This window comes from Acytostelium subglobosum, assembly GCF_000787575.1.
Source record: "Acytostelium subglobosum LB1 DNA, scaffold: scaffold18, whole genome shotgun sequence".
In the NCBI taxonomy this organism is placed as follows: domain Eukaryota; phylum Evosea; class Eumycetozoa; order Acytosteliales; family Acytosteliaceae; genus Acytostelium; species Acytostelium subglobosum.
This window is the reverse complement of record NW_012236515.1, coordinates 329,726-347,543: the sequence shown is the minus strand read 5'-3', so window position 1 is coordinate 347,543 and position 17,818 is coordinate 329,726. Positions and strand designations below refer to the sequence as shown.

The window sequence follows — 17,818 nt, the reverse complement described above, 5'->3', positions numbered from 1 at the left end:
AGATTCGATTTGGCTTCAACAACACCCTCTGTTTGTTTGCAAAGAGGCAAACCATCTCTTGTTGTAACAAACACTTGTTGTAGTTGTTGTTGCAAAGTGTGCATTATACTTATTCATATACATATACAAATAATATAATTAGATATGGACCTTATTATAACAAGTGGATGGTTGAAGAAATGGGGCTCAAGAGAGATGAGTGAGTCGGAGTTGACTACATTGGACAAGTCATGTACGGGATCTGGATACCAATCTTCATTACCATCATTAGAACGAGTCGGTAGTCTCAAACTACGTTGGTTCATATTACAAAATGACTTCTTAAGTTACTTTGAAAGACAACCTGTATGTATACATCATCTGATTGAATGAAGTCAAGTGAATGAATGAATGAATGACCAACTCAATCAATCAATAATGTAGAAAGATGTAAACGATATGTCATGTATGAAGGGACAGATATATTTGAGAGGATGTAGATTGAAGCATGGTGGAATTATAACACCGATATATCAACATTGGTCAATTGGAATGTCACCGACCAATCAGAGGAATTGGAAGAATATGGTGAATAATGCAAATGGAGATCAGAGTTATATTGATGCAATATCATTGGTGACGGCAAATGGTGTGGAGTATACACTGACCAGTGCCGTGCCTGTGGGCGCGCCAGACGACACGCTGAAGGATCTGGAGAACTGGGCCTACGCCATCAGCTACGCAATACATCTCGCCGACAAGGTCAAGGACGAGCCGTTGATGGGCTGGCTGCTGAAGCGTGGCGAGAAGGGCCATCACATCAGGAACACCAAGCGACGTTGGTGTCAGCTACAGGGCAGCAAGCTGCGATACTTCACCCAGACTCCGCACAACAACAAGATCACTCATCTCAAGGGCATAATCGACCTGGCGCATCTCTCAGAGATTTGCGACAAGATGCTGACGCAGATCAGGGGCCGTGAGGTCATCGTGCTGGGCGAGCCAGCCGGCCACATGGACTGCTTTGGCGGAGGCGGCGCTCGCGACTCTATCGATATGACGCCCCCCGTGGACCCCCAGCAGCCGGCCGCAGAGTCGCGCACTGCCGAAGAGCTCAAGACCGTGGTGGGCATCAGTCTTCTCATCAACAATGAGCGCGAGTTTGTGTTGCTGTTCGAATCGCAGGACGACCGCATTAAGTGGGTCAACGCCATCACGAGCGCTGTCGAGCGCACCTATTCCTCGCTGCAGGTGACTATTGCAACGTCGCGAATCGTCCACAGCCCGGACAAGCAGGTGATCCTCGGTGGATGGATGCGCAAGACCAAGGTGAACAAGTGGTGGGACAAGCGCTACTGTACTCTGACGCCCACCTCGCTGATATACTACAAGGAGGACCCGCCCCAGAAGCCACTGGGCTCGATCAATCTGCTCGTGTCATCATGTCGCATCATCAAATCAAAGACACTGGACGGCCTTGATTGGTGCTTCAGTTTGGCCGACTCTCGCGGCCTCGAGTACTTCTTCAACCTTGACACACAAGACCAAATGGACCGTTGGATCAAAGAAATCAAGATGGTACGCAAGAGAATGATTGTAACATTATTAGATCAAGGTGGAAAGATTGTAATTCCAATAGTTGTAAGTATCCATCATCATCATCATCATCATTGGAATCATTCCAATTACTAACTCAATCAATCATTCAATCAATTAGATTGGAAAGGACTGTGCACTGATTACCATCCAAGTTAAGGAGGTGATCAGAATCAATTCATTATCAAACAAGGTATGTTTGGATGATGTCCACCATTCACTCAATTCAATCAATCACATGATCACTCACTCTTGCCCAATCCAATCCAATCCAATCAATCAATCATATTTAGATTGCTTATGAAATACCTGTATCGAATACCAAGACAGTGTCGGTGACACCAGACAATAAGCTGGAGATTGTCTATGTGCCAATAGATGGAGAGGTACCAGAGAAGAAGATTGAGATATTATCATCCAATCCACATGGAGTACTTCAGCTGTTCAAAGATCTCTTCTCATCACAAGAGAACACCATCAATTAATTAATTTAATGTACATTATATCTATTATCCATAACAAGAGTGATCTGATTGGAACAACAACACATCATTCATTTGCTGAAGTACAACTATTGGTCAATGCGTGGTCCTCAAGATTGATCACTAAGATGGAAACAATTTTGTTTGATTTATTTTGATTTATTTTGTGATCTAAAGGTGTTCCACAAAGGCAAGGAACATGTTCCTTTGCAATTGCATCACAACAGAGTACTTGGCCATCAATCAATTACAACACAATATTTATACATATACACACAAGGATGGCATCACAGGAAGAATTGAACAAGATGATAAAGGTGGCAAGCGATGCCAAGTCAAAGGCTTATTGCCCTTATTCACACTTTAGAGTAGGAGCAGCATTGTTGTGCGAGGATGGAACAATCTTTTCTGGATGCAATGTTGAGAATGGAAGTTATGGACTGACCATCTGTGCAGAGCGCACTGCATACACCAAGGCTGTCTCTGAAGGACATACCAAATACAAAGCAATCGTTGTTACAACGTATGTTAAGATATCATCTCGCACACACATAATTGTGTCCAAAGATCATGACGCTAACATATCCATCCATTCATTCATCAATCCAATCAATCAAGTGATGTCGAGGACAGGTTCATCACACCATGTGGAGCATGTCGTCAGTTTGGAATTGAGGTATGTTTCCAGTATCCATCAATCGATCAATCCAACTTACTAACTAACCAAACCATCCAATATGAACTCAACCTAGTTTGGTAACTTTGAGGTGTATTGTGTCAAGCCAGACCAGAAGACTATACATAAGACCAGCACAAATGAACTGTTGCCAGGTGGATTTGGACCAAGTGACTTGGAAGCACCAAGGTCATCACAGTAACATCATATTTATACATAATAATAAATGTACAAATACTTACTACCAACACCATTGTACATGGACCATGCCATGGACATCATCAATCATCATCTTCATCAATGGTCACTGACTTCCAAGAATCCATCACTCACGAACTATTGATCGTTTTCAGCTTGTGACACTTCACATGGTTCAATCATTCATTCTTTCATCAACTTCACTTCAAATATATGTATATATGTAATAGATGATCGATCATAATGACATCCACGACGACGACGACAACGACTACATCGACAAATAGTAGTAGTAGTCGTGCTCGCATCTCTCGATTCAAAGAACGCAATCACTTTCACATCTCTGTTGGAAGGAACTTAGTAGTGCCCCTACTACTCATTCTACATGATCCATCAAGGTTCGAAGAGACAGAGTTCCAAGTATGTGCACATCATTATCTCTCTCGTGCTCGCTCATACTCACTCAATCAATCAATGAACATTAGGACTTGGTATTGGCAATACATGGTATATTAAAGGTACACTTTAAGGATGGTGGTGCTTATTATGATGGACAGTACACACCTGCTATACATCAGGAGCCAAAGAAGTACCTCTTGACTACATTCTGTTATACATTCAAGTTCACACCGACATTCCCAAAGTATGCCGTCGTGACAAGGTTTGTGGACAACACATTATATGCTACGACAGCGGCATCATCATCATCAAACAAGAGAAAGATCTATGTCAATGTAGACACTCAACGTATTGTTGGCAATGATTCAATAGACTTGTCAAAGTACGAGAGTTATACCAATGAGAGTGATGACAGCGACAGTAGTGATGATAGTGACAGTGACAGCAGTGATAATGGCAGTGACAATGACAACGACCAAGATGTAGTTGATGTCGGCGATGATGACACTGAAGAGGAGGGGGAGAGGGACAAGGAGAAGGAGAAGGATACGCCTCAAGCCCAGACTACTACCACGACTGCTACGCCCGCGACAACTACATCGACTGCTACTACTCAAACACAAGATGATGAGGAGGACATCCCTTGGGATGTACCGCCACCACTGTACGATAATGACTATGTATCAGAGTTTGATCTTGGAATGGACATGGATATACCAACTTCAAAAGCAAATGCCAATGCAAACGCCAATAACAAGGACAAGAAGAGCAAGGACAAGAAGACCAAGGGCAAGAAGAAAGACACGAAGAAGAAGAAGGGGAAGAAGAGACTGAGTAGTGACTCGAGGACACATCAACCATTGGTACCAAGCAAGAAAATGATGCCAGATGAGGTCATTGACCTGGATTCCAAGGATGATGGCATCGACGTGGATGGACAATCAGTGATCAATATCATTGATGAAGATGGCAACACAAACACAACAACTAGAGCAGTTGATGTTGACGAAGAGAACAAGGACAAGGACAACACAGAGACAGTACTTAAAGTCTACGAAGGCAATAAGTACAGAGGACTATTGATCACTGGTGAGACATTGATCATCGAGACATTCTCCAGAGATCAGTACGTGAGGATTGGCAATGTCACATCCACAGCATCAACATCAAGCCAAACATCTTCGACATCCTCCACCTCGACATTCAAACCAAAGAAGCCCAGAAAGGGCACAGACACTTCATCAGCGAACTCAATAAGTACATACTTTAGTAAGTGTCATTCTTCCCACTCCATCACTCGCTCGACCTACTGTTCTCACTCACTCATTCATTCATTCGATCGTTCATTGTAGCAGCATCCAGTTCATCAACAAAGAAAAGATCGGCGACTCCAAAGAAGAAGAAGTGATATAAACATACCCAATCCATGGACTAATCCCATCACAAGACAGCTGACTGATCAGCTGCCATCCAACACCCATCACATGGTTCATGATTGCCACTTGGTCGTCCGACACTTTAAAATAAAGCACGAGAATTACTGAACATCATTCATTTGTGCTCCCTCCCACCACGACAGATACAGATACAGATACAGAGAAAGAGATAATGAACACACATAGGTTGTTGTTCGGCTGTGGTAGATCAGCCGCAGCATGTCATACTACTAGTACTACTACACCATTCTCAACAACATGTTCTGCTGCAATGATGTCAACAATGAGGAATGGAAGAAGAATACCAACAACACAGGTGTACACTTATATAATACCATCGTCCTCATCAATCGTTGAGAGCATGAGTATTATAAGTCGTTGTTCAAACAGCACCCGAGCTACTACTACCGCGACATACCTTATAAACAACAACAACAACATCAACTCATCATCTTTGATATCAATGAAGATGAAGCAGCTGCAATCTTCACCTCACAACAACAATGTATATAACAACAACAACATCAATATGACCTTGGTCAGACACTACGCAACACACAAGAGTACGAGAAGTCAGAGAAGAGAGGAGCGACAAATATTCGACGATCAGCCCTCATATGGACCGCATCACATCGTCGTCTTCTTTGTCACACTTACAGTACGTCACTCAATCAACATCATTCAATCAATCAAACAATCGATCGATCACTGACACTCGTTCACTCTTGCTCGCTCACAGACCCTGATTGGTATGCTGCTATATGTATTCAGAGACATGATCTTTGAACAGAGATTGTACACGAGGACGATTGATGAGCTCCATCTTGATCCAATGATCGTCGCTGCATTTGGAAATGACTTCAAGTCGATGACATTCCATCGTGATCGCGCCGAAGAGATCGCCTTGAACAAGGGCAAGAGAATGGACGATCCCAAGGACTACAAGATTAACTTTGCGATCATTGGCGAGAATGGCAAGGGCATGGTGAGAGTGCGTGTCAAGCGTCTCTCCACCTTCAAGTTTGAGTATGTCCACATTCGCGTCCGATTCAACAACAAGACCATCTATGTGGTCGATGCAGAGAGGAGGCCGCCCAAGAAGAAGACCCTACTCGCCAAGATACTTGGAATATTCAATTAATAGACAGACAATACAAATATTGATAGATGGATGTTAAAGTTAAACGTAACTTTAACATCCACAGCTGCCAGTCAAATCAAACAGGAGTCAGTACGCAGCAACTGACATTGGTACACGTCTTCATTGGGTGATGGGTGACAGACAATTCATTTATTACTCTTTCTTCGAACAATAATCGATTGCTCTTGCCTTCTTACTTTATCCAGCGCGACAAATCCGAAATGGAATGGAAAAATAGACAACAAAATTGCAGTTTGTTGATCAATCATTCTAAGAATGATCTGGAGGGTACCATCTTGGTGGTGTGAATTGTCAATTGTAAATTTGAGAGTGGAGGCTGACCGCAATGCTGGGATGATATTGATAGGTGGGTTAAGCATAAAGTGAGAAGGGTGAAGATAATGTTGGGTATCCAATGAGCGAAAAGTTATCTCTTTGATCCTCCTTTGTGACGGCTTCAGGGGAAGAAGTATGGGACTGTACATAGCCAATCTATCGAGATTAGGGCAATGATCGATAAAATCTATAATATTTCTATAGCTCCTACCAAGTGACAATGTTCGGACGGAGAAGATAGATTCAGGTAGAAGGGGACCGAGGGAACCCAATAGTGTGAGATCGGTCAATGTAGGAGGGAGTATTGCGCTGCTGATTGTGTGACTGAATCTGTATCCGAGTGATAAACTTGTGACAGAATGAGGTATGCAACCTTGGCCAAGAGGCTTGTCGAAATAATTGCCAAAAACCAAACTGGTAACTGAAGATGGTATTGAGCCAGGATAAATTGTTTGGCAAAATTTATCACCAAATACCAATGTTGTGATGGATGGAGGAATGAACCCACTCTTGAATGCAGTGCTGAAATCACCAGTGAATTTCAGATGCTCGACTGACAGAGAGATATTGCTGATTGTTTGGGGGGTACGATTGCCCCATCTGCCATTATAAAAGGAGTTGGTGCAAAAAGGGGCTTCCAATTCGAAGTTGACTACAGATACAGGTATGCAGCCAGGTTGAATAGGGTTTGGAGACCCCCATAAGAGCTTCATTGTGCTGATCGAAGTCGGAAATATACCAGGGTGGCATTCACCAGCCACGGTTGCTTGCAATGTGTGCACGCTTGAGGGAATATAAATGTTGTCATGAGTGAAATCTAGTTCGTTTCGAAGTGTTAAGTTGGTGACAGATTGTGGAATACATCCAATTGGAAGTGGTTTGTCGAATTTTTCTCCAATCTCGAGTGTTTTAACCGATACAGGAATTGTTCCTGGCAAAAATTCTCCACTAATCCCGCAACCTAGCACCAGCCGTGTGACAGAGGGGGGGATGGAGCCAAGTGAGAAGGTACAGCTACTCCCGTACTCCAATAAAAGGATTTCAACAGAAGATGGGATGCTGCCTGGGTGAATTGATTGATCAACAATGTTGTTGAAATGTAGAGCAGTGACCGTCGGGGGTATAAGACCTTTGCAGATTGTTTGATTGAACTCGAATTCAAAATGCAAGACCTTGATATGGTGGGACTGGGGAGGAGGAAGTGACGCCTTGATTCTTGAGATATGATGTTCAATTTCAAAAACAACCTCTGTTGCTGTACTTGGGAGTCCAATGTCGTTGTCGAGAAATGCTTCGTGATTATCCGAACGCAAAAAGGTTGAAGTGTAGCCCAATAAATGTTCGTCTTTGTCACTATTGTTTCTACGATGGTTCGTCAAAATGCTCTCTGTTTAATTTGAGAAGGTGAGGAGATATAGAATAAGGTAAGGAAGGAGTCAGTGTCCAATCAATCCAATGTAGCGTGATATAGAAAAGAAAATGAATGATATATACTCGCGATATGCCTAAATGTAAATGGGGATATCTCGGAAACTTTGCAATTAATAAGGTTTAATTGCAAAGCTAAATATATGTCTTTGCACACAAGGGAAATACAAAGGTGGTCTACCTCATCAAGCAGCTTGTAAATATGTTGAGATAGAGTGTGTTGTTTTAGTACATGGGTCAGCATCATGATAGGGTATGTATCTTTCGTATCTAGTATCTATACTTGTATCTGTTTGGGTGATGTTGGCGACACAAAGAAAATTTTCTTTTCCTTTTTTTTTCATTGTCAGTCAAGGCCATGTTCAAATGGAGTGAGTCACGCGCCTATTAATTTTAAATGTAGTTATTTTTGATTTGATTTTGGCTGTGGCTTATTACATCACAAAAAGCAAATAGGCCTGGCATCGCTTGTCACTCACTCTGCAAACCACAAACAACTAGCAACTGGGTCATTATGTATTCCCTATACGTATTATTACTATTACTGTGGATGTCAATCAACTGCGCGAACTCATTGACACCAAAATACTACTCAGCCCTATACTGTATCCAAAACAGTGACAATGAAATAGTAGTTCCCGGTGGTTGGCAGTGCACCGCCAAACAGGATAAAAGCAGCACTAGGGTTCAAATGGTGTATCAACGTCAGAACTCCCTGGAATATACATATACTTTGAACCAGTTAAATTGAATGGACATGACTTGTTCCACACGTTTATTGAAAATCAATGGTCCCAGCACAGAGCTGGGGCCATCTCTCACTGACTCACTCTCTCTTGCTCTCTAGTGAGCCCCCAGACTCACTGGCGGCAGCACTTAGAAGTCCTTTCCAAGTCGACAGTAACGTAGACATTGGAGGAACATGACAACGGTCTCGGGGACATGTCCTTCGATCACCCATTGACCCACACCGATCTTGGACACGAGGCCACGCGACCACTTGTACGACAGGTTGGAGTTCTGATTGAGGTACTCGTTGGACTCTTGCTGCCACATGTACTTGAGGAAGGGCGCGTTGTTGTGGTACCAGGCCAACCACACTCCATTCCACTTGCCACTGCCCAGACTCTTGACGCAGTCCTTGGCCGGCACCAGTAGTTGTCCGTTCCAGACGTAACGCACGTCCTTGGCCTTGATGTTGGCATCGAGTGGCTCTGAGTTGTATAGTGTGCCGTCGGCGCGGTATGTCCACTCCTCGCCGTGGCTGGAGCGCACGACGCCACCGGCGACTGAGCGGCGGTAGTTGACCAGGCTGGAGCAGATTGTCTCGAGCAGAGTCTCCTTGATGTACAGGTTGATGCAGGATTGGTTGGTGTCAAAGTTCCTGCGAGGCAAGCCGTCGATGGCCAGCATCCAGAGTGCTGCATCCTTATCATTGGCAGCGCGGACCACCAGCTTCGAGCCAGTGTTCTTCAACTTGATCACAAAGCAATGATTGTACTCATACTTGTTGATTGGTCCTATTGATACAATGTTGCTGAGCAATATCTCCTTCTTTGGCTTGCCATTGACCTTCTGGATTTGATTGATTGATTGAGTTAGTTCAAGTCCTGGCGCGATCAATCAATGTCGCAGTGGACACTTACATCTTCGTTTGAATAAATACACAGCTTCTCGACGGACAAGACGAACCATTGGTCTTTCCAAACTACCAATGGACCCTTGGATCCCTTCTTGACTAGATAGCCAGTCTTGTAGACATAGTCAGCTTCGCTATCGGGATTGTACTCGCGCGTAGTGGTCTCGGATGCCGACGGGATCAATGTGTGTTGCACCTCGGTTGGCACTCGTGGTATCTCGGGTACCTCTCCCGTCTCGATATAATGACGCACTGCCGAGACAAACAACGACAGAGTGCATGCCTTCTTCTCTGTCAGGCTACTCTTCTTCATCTCGATCTCAATGCCCAGGATCTTCTTGGCGATCTGTGAGATTGACTGGGCGATCATGTCCATCTCGCTCAACTTTTGGTTCTCCTGTGATTGATTGAGAGGTGTCGAGTACCTTGATGATGGCTTGGGTGAGCATATCACCTCTGTGTTGGTGTCGGATCCAGCAACAGAGTCCAGTGGAGACAGTATCTGTTTGATTGATTGATGGATTGAGTTAGTGTGAGTGATTAAGTCACTGGAATAGTTCCATGATGATTGGAATATACCTTGGATATGGTCTTGGTGTCTTTGATTAGGTACTCATACTCGGTGGAGAGGATGTCATTGCTGAGCATGAAGAGGTCGGGCAGGGAGAGGACGATTCGTTGGTATTCGCCCATCTTGGCGAGGATGAACTCGCAGCTATCATTGACCTCTCGTTTGATTGCCGATAACTCAGATTCGTGTGAGCTTGATGATGTGGACTTCCTGCTGAACAATCGGAATGAGGATGAGGATGACGACTGCTTGACCGCCGCAACACTCTTCTCCACAGGTGCCATTGTGGGCGATGTGGGTGGACTGTTGACGGCTGATGAGTTGTTCTCCTTGTTGTTTCCATTGTCCACTGCCACCTTGAGGCTGACTGATGAGCGTGGCGATGAAATACCCATCGATGACAACACGGGTGATAGTGATGTAGAGTTGCTGCCACTGTTGTTGTCGCGCTGTGGAGTCGATGGTGGCGACATGGACGCGGAGGTGGCTGTGGCTGTGGTTGATGTTGAAGATGATGTTTGTGTGGCCGATGACTTGGACTTTTGTTGTTGTCGCAAGAGTGTTGGCGAGAGGGGAGAGTCCTTGGCACTCAGGTACTCGGGACCTGAGAGTGGGGCATATAGCTTGGTCACCTCGTCCAGCTTGATCTGCTGGGACAGACGAACACTCTTGCGATGCAATGTGGTGGGCAGTCCTAGCTTGGACTTCTTGGTGGGCTGGTTGGGCACGGAGAATTGGATGCTGTTGGTAGACGATGTGAGTGGGCTGGCGGGCGCAGTGTTGGCAGCATTGTGGTGTGGTACACTCGAGTGTAGGGACAGTGCATTGGCCGTGGACTTGCTGGGGGACTTGGAGAATGACGAGCCGAGGTCCACGACAAACTGGAGTTTGGAGGTGGCTGTGCGAGTCAATGTGGCGGCGCGCAACTTGTTGAGTGGGCTGCTGCTGCCCGACTCCTTGCCATCCAGATTCTTGCGCTTCTTTTTCAACTTGTCGCGTGGATCATGATTGGTGATGAATGTAGGCTGTCTCTGGAATTGTTCCTGTTGTTGTGTCTGATGATGTTGTTGTTGAAACTCTGTCTCCATCTTAATTCCTATTAAGTAATTATTATTATTATTATTATTTGTTAGCTCATGGATTGATATCATTCTTTGGAGATGATGGTGATGGGTAAGTGTCGTGAGACAAAGTGTTGTACGATTGGTGTAGGAAAGTAAGAAAAGGTGATTATGATGGGTGGATGGAATGTGTAAGATTGTCAATAACTCTTTCAAACAACTTGTTTGTCAAAGTTACAATGGTAACAGATTAAAGAAAGAGTAGAAAGTGAGAGTGAGAGATTGAAAGAGAGATTGAGATTGATTGATGTGGATGGATGTTCAATCATTATAATATCACCATCATTAATCCATCCATCCATCTCGTCCTATAACATCACATCCACTACCAACAACAACAACAACAACAACAACATCCTGCTTTTGGACGACACGACACAACAACAAGACAACTTTGATTGAATGACTGTCTATACAATGGGTGCACTGGATTTACATCCAGTAGTTGGGAAATGCATGTTTGTGTTTGCGTTGTTGCCACCTCCACTGCCACTGCCACCGACAACTGAGTCACATGACTTAACCTGCGCAATGCGTGATTATGTCTTGGATCACCTCACTAATTCGCTAAAGCATGTGACACACACTAATACACTCTCACACACAAGAGTTGATTGTGATTGATTGATGTTGACGAATGATGGTGTGTGTGTTTGAGTGTGTTTAGTGGTTGTTTATATATGTGTGTGATGATGACAATACACATAAATGGATGTTGTCAAGCTTAAAACAACCTATAATTATAATTGGATGTTCCTGTCTAGTACTAGTACAGTCCAGATATCCAATAATTGATGGTTGGATGGAATAGGAAACATTTTAAAAATAGTGCGCGCTTTCAATTTTAAAAAGATGACAACGAATACGTTGACTTTTAAAAGTGACAATGAGTGTTGTTGATGTTGGACCTGAACTACTAAGTATATGTATGTTATTATTACATTATACTTACTTTAAGTTTGATTGTATATCGTCTATGATTGTACTTTGAATATGTTATGTATTACTATCTATCTCTTTGTGTTTGAACGAGTATCCTCGACTGTCTGACTGAGCAATGAGTTGGTAATGAGTTGGATGATGATGGTTAATGTTGGATGATGGTCGATGGTTGATGTTGCTGTTAACCACCTAATGGTTGTTTGTTTGTTTGTTTGTTAATAAGTAAGTAACACACTGAATGAATGAATGATTATAATGTGGTTGGTTGTTGTTGCTTGGTTGATTAATTGTTTGTTTGTTTGATAGTATGGATGGAGCCCCCTCTCTTGGTATCTTGCAAGATTGATTTGCACTGGGACAGTAGTCAATCCATGCATTGTTATTATAATACCCGCATCAGACAGTTAAACACACTCTACCATCCTTGAATTCCAACGGACTATTTGAATTTGAATTTTCAAAAAGGAGGGAGAAACCAAACCCGACTCACATGATGATCATCATGTGAGGGAGAACCAATCCTCATTGGACAATGGTTGAAATATAACCAAGAATATATTCGAATCATTATTTATATTTGGTACTAATCAACCAATCAATCAATCAATGATCATTGACTATCTATCTTCTATAAAATAATGAGTAAAACATAAAAAATAGAAGTTCCGATCAATGTTGGAAAAGTTTGACGAACAATGAGCCCTGATATTTTTTACCTCGATTGCCAAACACAGAAGCTTTGCACCTTTTGTTTCCAACTCACACACTGTTTCTGATCAATGTTGACAACAACACGAACACTGACTGATCAACCAATCATTCATTCATTCATCCGAGATATATTTATATCCATAACATAGTTACTTACTTCTTTACATTTACATACAATGAATCAAGAACAGTTTGATCAACTTCAGACCATCTTCAATGAGGTCGATACCAATGGCAGTGGATTCATCGATAGGAATCAACTTGGTCGTCTAGTGGCAAAGATAACAAATGCTGTAAATATATACATTGTTGAGTAGGACCTTAGAGGCGGGCCAGTATCATCTAACACATCATTGAATCAATCAATTTTAGAGTTTGGAGGATAAGGAAGAGGAACTTGATACATTGATGAAGTCATTGGATACTGATGGAGATGGAAAGTTGGCATTCGAGGAGTTTGTCAAGGGTTATGCTGTCATTCATTCAGAGTTGGAGGGTGGTAACAATCATGATGATGTCGATGATGAACCCATCGATGAGCAAAAGATTGAAGAGATTCTAAAGTCTTCTGGAAGTGTATGTTATATACCTTGATCGTTGGTTCACTGATTGATTGATTGGTTGACTGACTGATTGGAATCATTCCACCCCCATCCCCACCCCACACCCACACACTACCCCCAACCACCCACTGCAGTATACATTGAACAAATCACAAGACGACTATGAACATATGATTAGAAGTATATTCAATTCATTCGATACAGATAATGATGGAGTGGTCAATATGGAACAGCTGAGAGAGATGCTCATTGATATAAAGACAAAGAGTGGCATTGAGGGAGACGACCAAGACGACATTGATTACATCGTCGGCATGTTCTCTGATGATGGCGCATCACAGACAGCCACTGGAGTCAACTTCAATCAGTTTATGAGCGCCATCCAACATATCACCGCGCCAAACACTCAAGAGTCCAACGCGGACAACACTGGAGACTCCACCACTGACTCATCGGCAACCACCAACGCCGAAGACTCGGAAGAGCAGGCCAACAACACTTCCAACGAGGACACCTCCACGATCAAGGTGCGTGGCCGCGCCTCAAGCTGGGTCACACCAGTGTCCATCGCACAGATGATCAAGAAGCGCTCGGCGATGATCCCGCAAGAGACCGAGGTGTTCACAGAGGAGAGCATTGCCGTCGATCAGGCGATGGTCGACCAGCTGCGTCGCAAGGAGGCGATGCTCAAACAGGAGAACCAGCATCTGGGCACAAAGATTGTGATGGTCGAGGATCAGTTGCGCCAGGTGAAGGAGGCGCATGAGAAGCTGTCCGACGACAACGCGTTGCTCAAAAAGACCGTGATCAGCAACAGGAAGACCCTGGCCCAGAATGAGAAGCTGGGCGGCCAGGTCAAGCAGCTGGAGGAGGCGATCGAGCAGGTCAAGCAGGAGCTCAAGCAGTCGAGCGAGCAGCGCGCAGAGGTCCAACGCCAGGCCAACAAGCTGAAGCAGGAGAAGGAGGTGCTGAATGGCCAGCTCGACGCGGGCGCCCAAGAGCTAAGCGCCATGCAAGCCAAGGTCAAGTCGCTCGAAGCTGAGATGGCTGTGGTCGTCGCCAAGCTGTCAGCGGCCAATGATGCCGCTGCCACTGCCGCTGCTGCCACGCCCGAGGTATCGATCGACGAGCTGAACGGCCTAAAGGAGGAGAACAAGGGACTGCGCGACACAATGCAGCGCGATGCAGAGACCGCCCAACAGAGCTTGAAGCAGTTGACCGAGCAGCTCCAGCAGGTGCAGAGTCAGAGCGCGGAGGAGAAGGCACAGGTTGAGTCGTCCAGCCAATCGACGATCGCCCAGCTCCAAACCATTGTACAACAACAAAAGGACGACATTGAGCAGCGCACACAGAGCGGCGCGCAACAGCAAAACGAACTTTCACAGGCGCAGCAGCGTGCGCAGCAGTTGGAGACCCAGCTGCAGCAACATCAAACCGAGCTCGACACACTTCGCCAAAAGCATGCCCAGGAGTTGGCCCAGGTTCAAGCCCAGGCCCAACTCACACAACAACAGAGCCAAGACAATGGCGAGCTGACCCAGACCAGACAGCGCGCACAGGAGCTCGAGACACAGCTTGGAGCCATGCGCCAACAGCATTCCCAGGAGCTGGACACGCTGCGCCAACAACACGCCCAGCAGCTGGCCGTTCACACACAGCAGCAGGCTCGTCTGCAGCAACTAGAGAGCACACATGGCGCGCTCCAGGCCGAGAACGAGACACTCAAGACGCAGCTGGCCGGCGCCCAGGGAACCTTTGACACGCAGAGGAAGGACTACGAGGCGAGACTAGGCGAGATGAGGAACCAAGTCAAGAGTATGCAGCACGAGCAGCAACAGCAGCAACATCAACAGAAGCAGGTGTTTGAGGTGGAAGAGGACAGCTCAAACACGAGGTCACTGAGGGCCAGAATCGACGAGCTGAGTTCCAAGCTGCAGAATGAGCGCGATCTCAACAAATTCCTTCAGAGTCAGTTGGATGGCCATGGCAACAGAAACGACGACGAGGTACCCCTGATCAGTCACAACAACTATGCACGTCACAACAGACAGTGCTGTGGACTCTGCTGAGCAAGTTGAGCGCCACTCAACCATCAACCAATCATTCAATCACATCGAACAGTCAATCAATCAATCAAACTTCCAGTCCAGCCCAGCCAGGCAGGCAGGTCCAACCTGGCGACACAAACTAAACCAACACAACTATAAATCCAACATATCCTGTACCCATATTATAACTCCTCCAGTTTTTGATCACCATTCCCTACAGGCCTTCAATTTTTTTTGCAAACTCAGTTTGCAAATCAGGTGGGCTTTCAAAAAGGACTTACTCATTCATTTTTTTTTATTCACTTATTAACGACATTAGAGATAACAAACAAACAAATAATGCCAGCTCTTACTACAACAAGAGTTAGATGTACAGCACATAGATTACCAACCAACTTTATATGTTTGAATTGCAAAAGAGTTGCAATATGTCCAGTTTGTTTGGTTCAGGGCCATCATGGTCACAAGTTGGATAAGATGGTGGCGACCAAAATGAAGGAGCATCAAGAGACTTTGTGTAAACCAAGATTGGATCATCTCTGGAGTACTCTTCAACAATATTCAACATTATATCAATCTTTGGAGAACACCTGTTCAGAAATAACATCTCGTTTTGAACAGTTGATCAAAGTTATAATGGTTGAGGAACACAGAGCCAAGAAACCAATCAGTGCTCAGATGTCGAATATTCAATCGATGATCAATGATATAATCAGCGAGATCAATGACATCTCTCATATGGAAGAACATAAAAAACCTATTGTTGTGGATGACGATGATGAAGACAGCAAGGACATCCATGATACACTACAATCAATCAATTCATGTCAATCAATTCAACAATACATCAAACAGTGTTTGCCCATTGGCCTGGATAGTAAGAAGGTAAACGATCAAGAGTTGATGGCAATGATCAGCCATCATAGTCAACATATCACTCGAGCACCTTATAATGACCGAACATCCATTGTGCCATCATGGTCCATCAACTTTAACATGGCAAAGCTGAATGGAGTCAAGAGAGAGATAGAATTATGTTTCAAACTCATTGATAATCATATGATGGACAATGCGTCAGCGCCACCTGAGTTCAAAGTTCAGGTCTTGTCAATATCTCACAATGAATGCTCATTCTTCTCAGCATCAACTTCCAAATGGACATCAATTGGGAATTATTCTAAGTCATCAAATTTTGGTACAAGTGCACAGGCTGTTTATGCCAAGGGCTATATCTATTTCTTTGGCGGAATATTTAATTCAGGCAGATACACTCGCTACTCACTTAGTGATAAACAATTTCACAATGCCGATATGTTTATTGGAGGGGATGGATTTCAAACTATATATTCATGTTATAATGGAAACCAACATATTTATCTTATTGCCATTGAAAACTTTGGAAATAGAGATCATCTTATATATTCTTTTAACATCAACTCCCAGCAATTCAAACAAGTTGGACAACTGGAGAGAAGAATTCTCATGCATTCCAATGTGATATTCTTCAATGGTTCTATATATTATTATGCCAATATCGACTACCAGTTAAGTTTAATTTCGTTTGATGTCTCTACATTAGTCACTCAGAGATTGATCAATATTGGCACCTATGTCTCGAAGTACCAGTTTTGTTTCGATGGCCTTGACAAATTCTATTTTCTCTATGAAAAGACATTCATTAGATATTCTCTATCCAACGGTCAACACAATATTCTATCCCAGATACCAATAGATCCTTCACTTGGTAAATTGGTCTACGATCCGTCATCTGGAACAGTATTATATATTTGTGGCACTGACAAGAACCATCAATATTCAATACTGGACAACAAGTGGACCCTAATCAATGATGATGATCATATTACCTGTCGTAAGAGTTACACATCATGTCTGATAATAGATTAATTAAATAAAGGAATATATTTGATTGGATGATTGTGTGAATATTGATGTAATATTAGTATTACATGTTCCAATCAATCAATCAATCCAGGGAAATGGATAATCAGACATGGACTAGTAGAGAGATTGATTGAGCTATCAACAGTGATGGTTGTTCCATTCCTCCGTGACTGAGATGAGTGATAAAGTGTTCCAGTGATTGTGATGATTGTATCGATTTGATCAAACCAACAACGTCTTCTTCATCATCTTTATCGACTTGTCGTCGACAAGCCTTGACCACTACTCCTCCTCCTCCCTCTTCTTCTTGCGTGCTCGTATTGATCAATGTTGTAATATGCGCAATCTCTTCGATAATTGTGTTGATTCTTTCGATTGTTTGTCACATCTGGTCGACCATTGGCAACTTGGCACGATCCTCCTCGACGACAAGCTATTTTTAGACTTTAATCAAAGAGTTGATTATCCATAGTGACACTCATCTAAAGTGATGCTAGCATCATCTACTTCATTCTAAGTCTCACACCTCAACATAATCATACATACATATAATAATGGTAATGAATAAACAAATAAAAAGGAAGTGGAGAGCAATAAAGAGACCTGAGTTGAATGAAGAAGAAGATAATAACAATAACAATAACAATAAC

General features: G+C 43.7%; 6 protein-coding genes across 6 annotated transcripts; 5 read left to right on the top strand and 1 right to left on the bottom strand.

The window, feature by feature from the left end:
* Positions 1-531: 531 nt before the first annotated feature.
* Positions 532-2,060, top strand: SAMD00019534_084490 (hypothetical protein; the record flags this gene model as incomplete). Its single annotated transcript, XM_012896340.1, has 3 exons — positions 532-1,620; positions 1,697-1,768; positions 1,869-2,060. The coding sequence occupies 3 exons, from the start codon at positions 532-534 to the stop codon at positions 2,058-2,060; spliced, it is 1,353 nt and encodes a 450-aa protein (XP_012751794.1).
* Positions 2,061-2,338: 278 nt separating this feature from the next.
* Positions 2,339-2,935, top strand: SAMD00019534_084480 (hypothetical protein; the record flags this gene model as incomplete). Its single annotated transcript, XM_012896339.1, has 3 exons — positions 2,339-2,580; positions 2,676-2,733; positions 2,810-2,935. The coding sequence occupies 3 exons, from the start codon at positions 2,339-2,341 to the stop codon at positions 2,933-2,935; spliced, it is 426 nt and encodes a 141-aa protein (XP_012751793.1).
* A 239-nt stretch (positions 2,936-3,174) lies between these two features.
* SAMD00019534_084470 (hypothetical protein) lies at positions 3,175-4,738 on the top strand (the record flags this gene model as incomplete). Its single annotated transcript, XM_012896338.1, has 3 exons — positions 3,175-3,351; positions 3,417-4,599; positions 4,683-4,738. The coding sequence occupies 3 exons, from the start codon at positions 3,175-3,177 to the stop codon at positions 4,736-4,738; spliced, it is 1,416 nt and encodes a 471-aa protein (XP_012751792.1).
* Positions 4,739-5,295: 557 nt separating this feature from the next.
* Positions 5,296-5,907, top strand: SAMD00019534_084460 (hypothetical protein; the record flags this gene model as incomplete). The annotated part of the gene is made up of 2 exons (XM_012896337.1): positions 5,296-5,424; positions 5,506-5,907. 2 exons carry the CDS (start codon positions 5,296-5,298, stop codon positions 5,905-5,907), a joined length of 531 nt encoding a protein of 176 aa, XP_012751791.1.
* A 2,640-nt stretch (positions 5,908-8,547) lies between these two features.
* Positions 8,548-10,969, bottom strand: SAMD00019534_084450 (hypothetical protein; the record flags this gene model as incomplete). Its single annotated transcript, XM_012896336.1, has 3 exons — positions 8,548-9,246; positions 9,318-9,812; positions 9,890-10,969. The coding sequence occupies 3 exons, from the start codon at positions 10,967-10,969 to the stop codon at positions 8,548-8,550; spliced, it is 2,274 nt and encodes a 757-aa protein (XP_012751790.1).
* A 1,862-nt stretch (positions 10,970-12,831) lies between these two features.
* SAMD00019534_084440 (hypothetical protein) lies at positions 12,832-15,287 on the top strand (the record flags this gene model as incomplete). Its single annotated transcript, XM_012896335.1, has 3 exons — positions 12,832-12,948; positions 13,028-13,231; positions 13,353-15,287. The coding sequence occupies 3 exons, from the start codon at positions 12,832-12,834 to the stop codon at positions 15,285-15,287; spliced, it is 2,256 nt and encodes a 751-aa protein (XP_012751789.1).
* Positions 15,288-17,818: the final 2,531 nt, after the last annotated feature.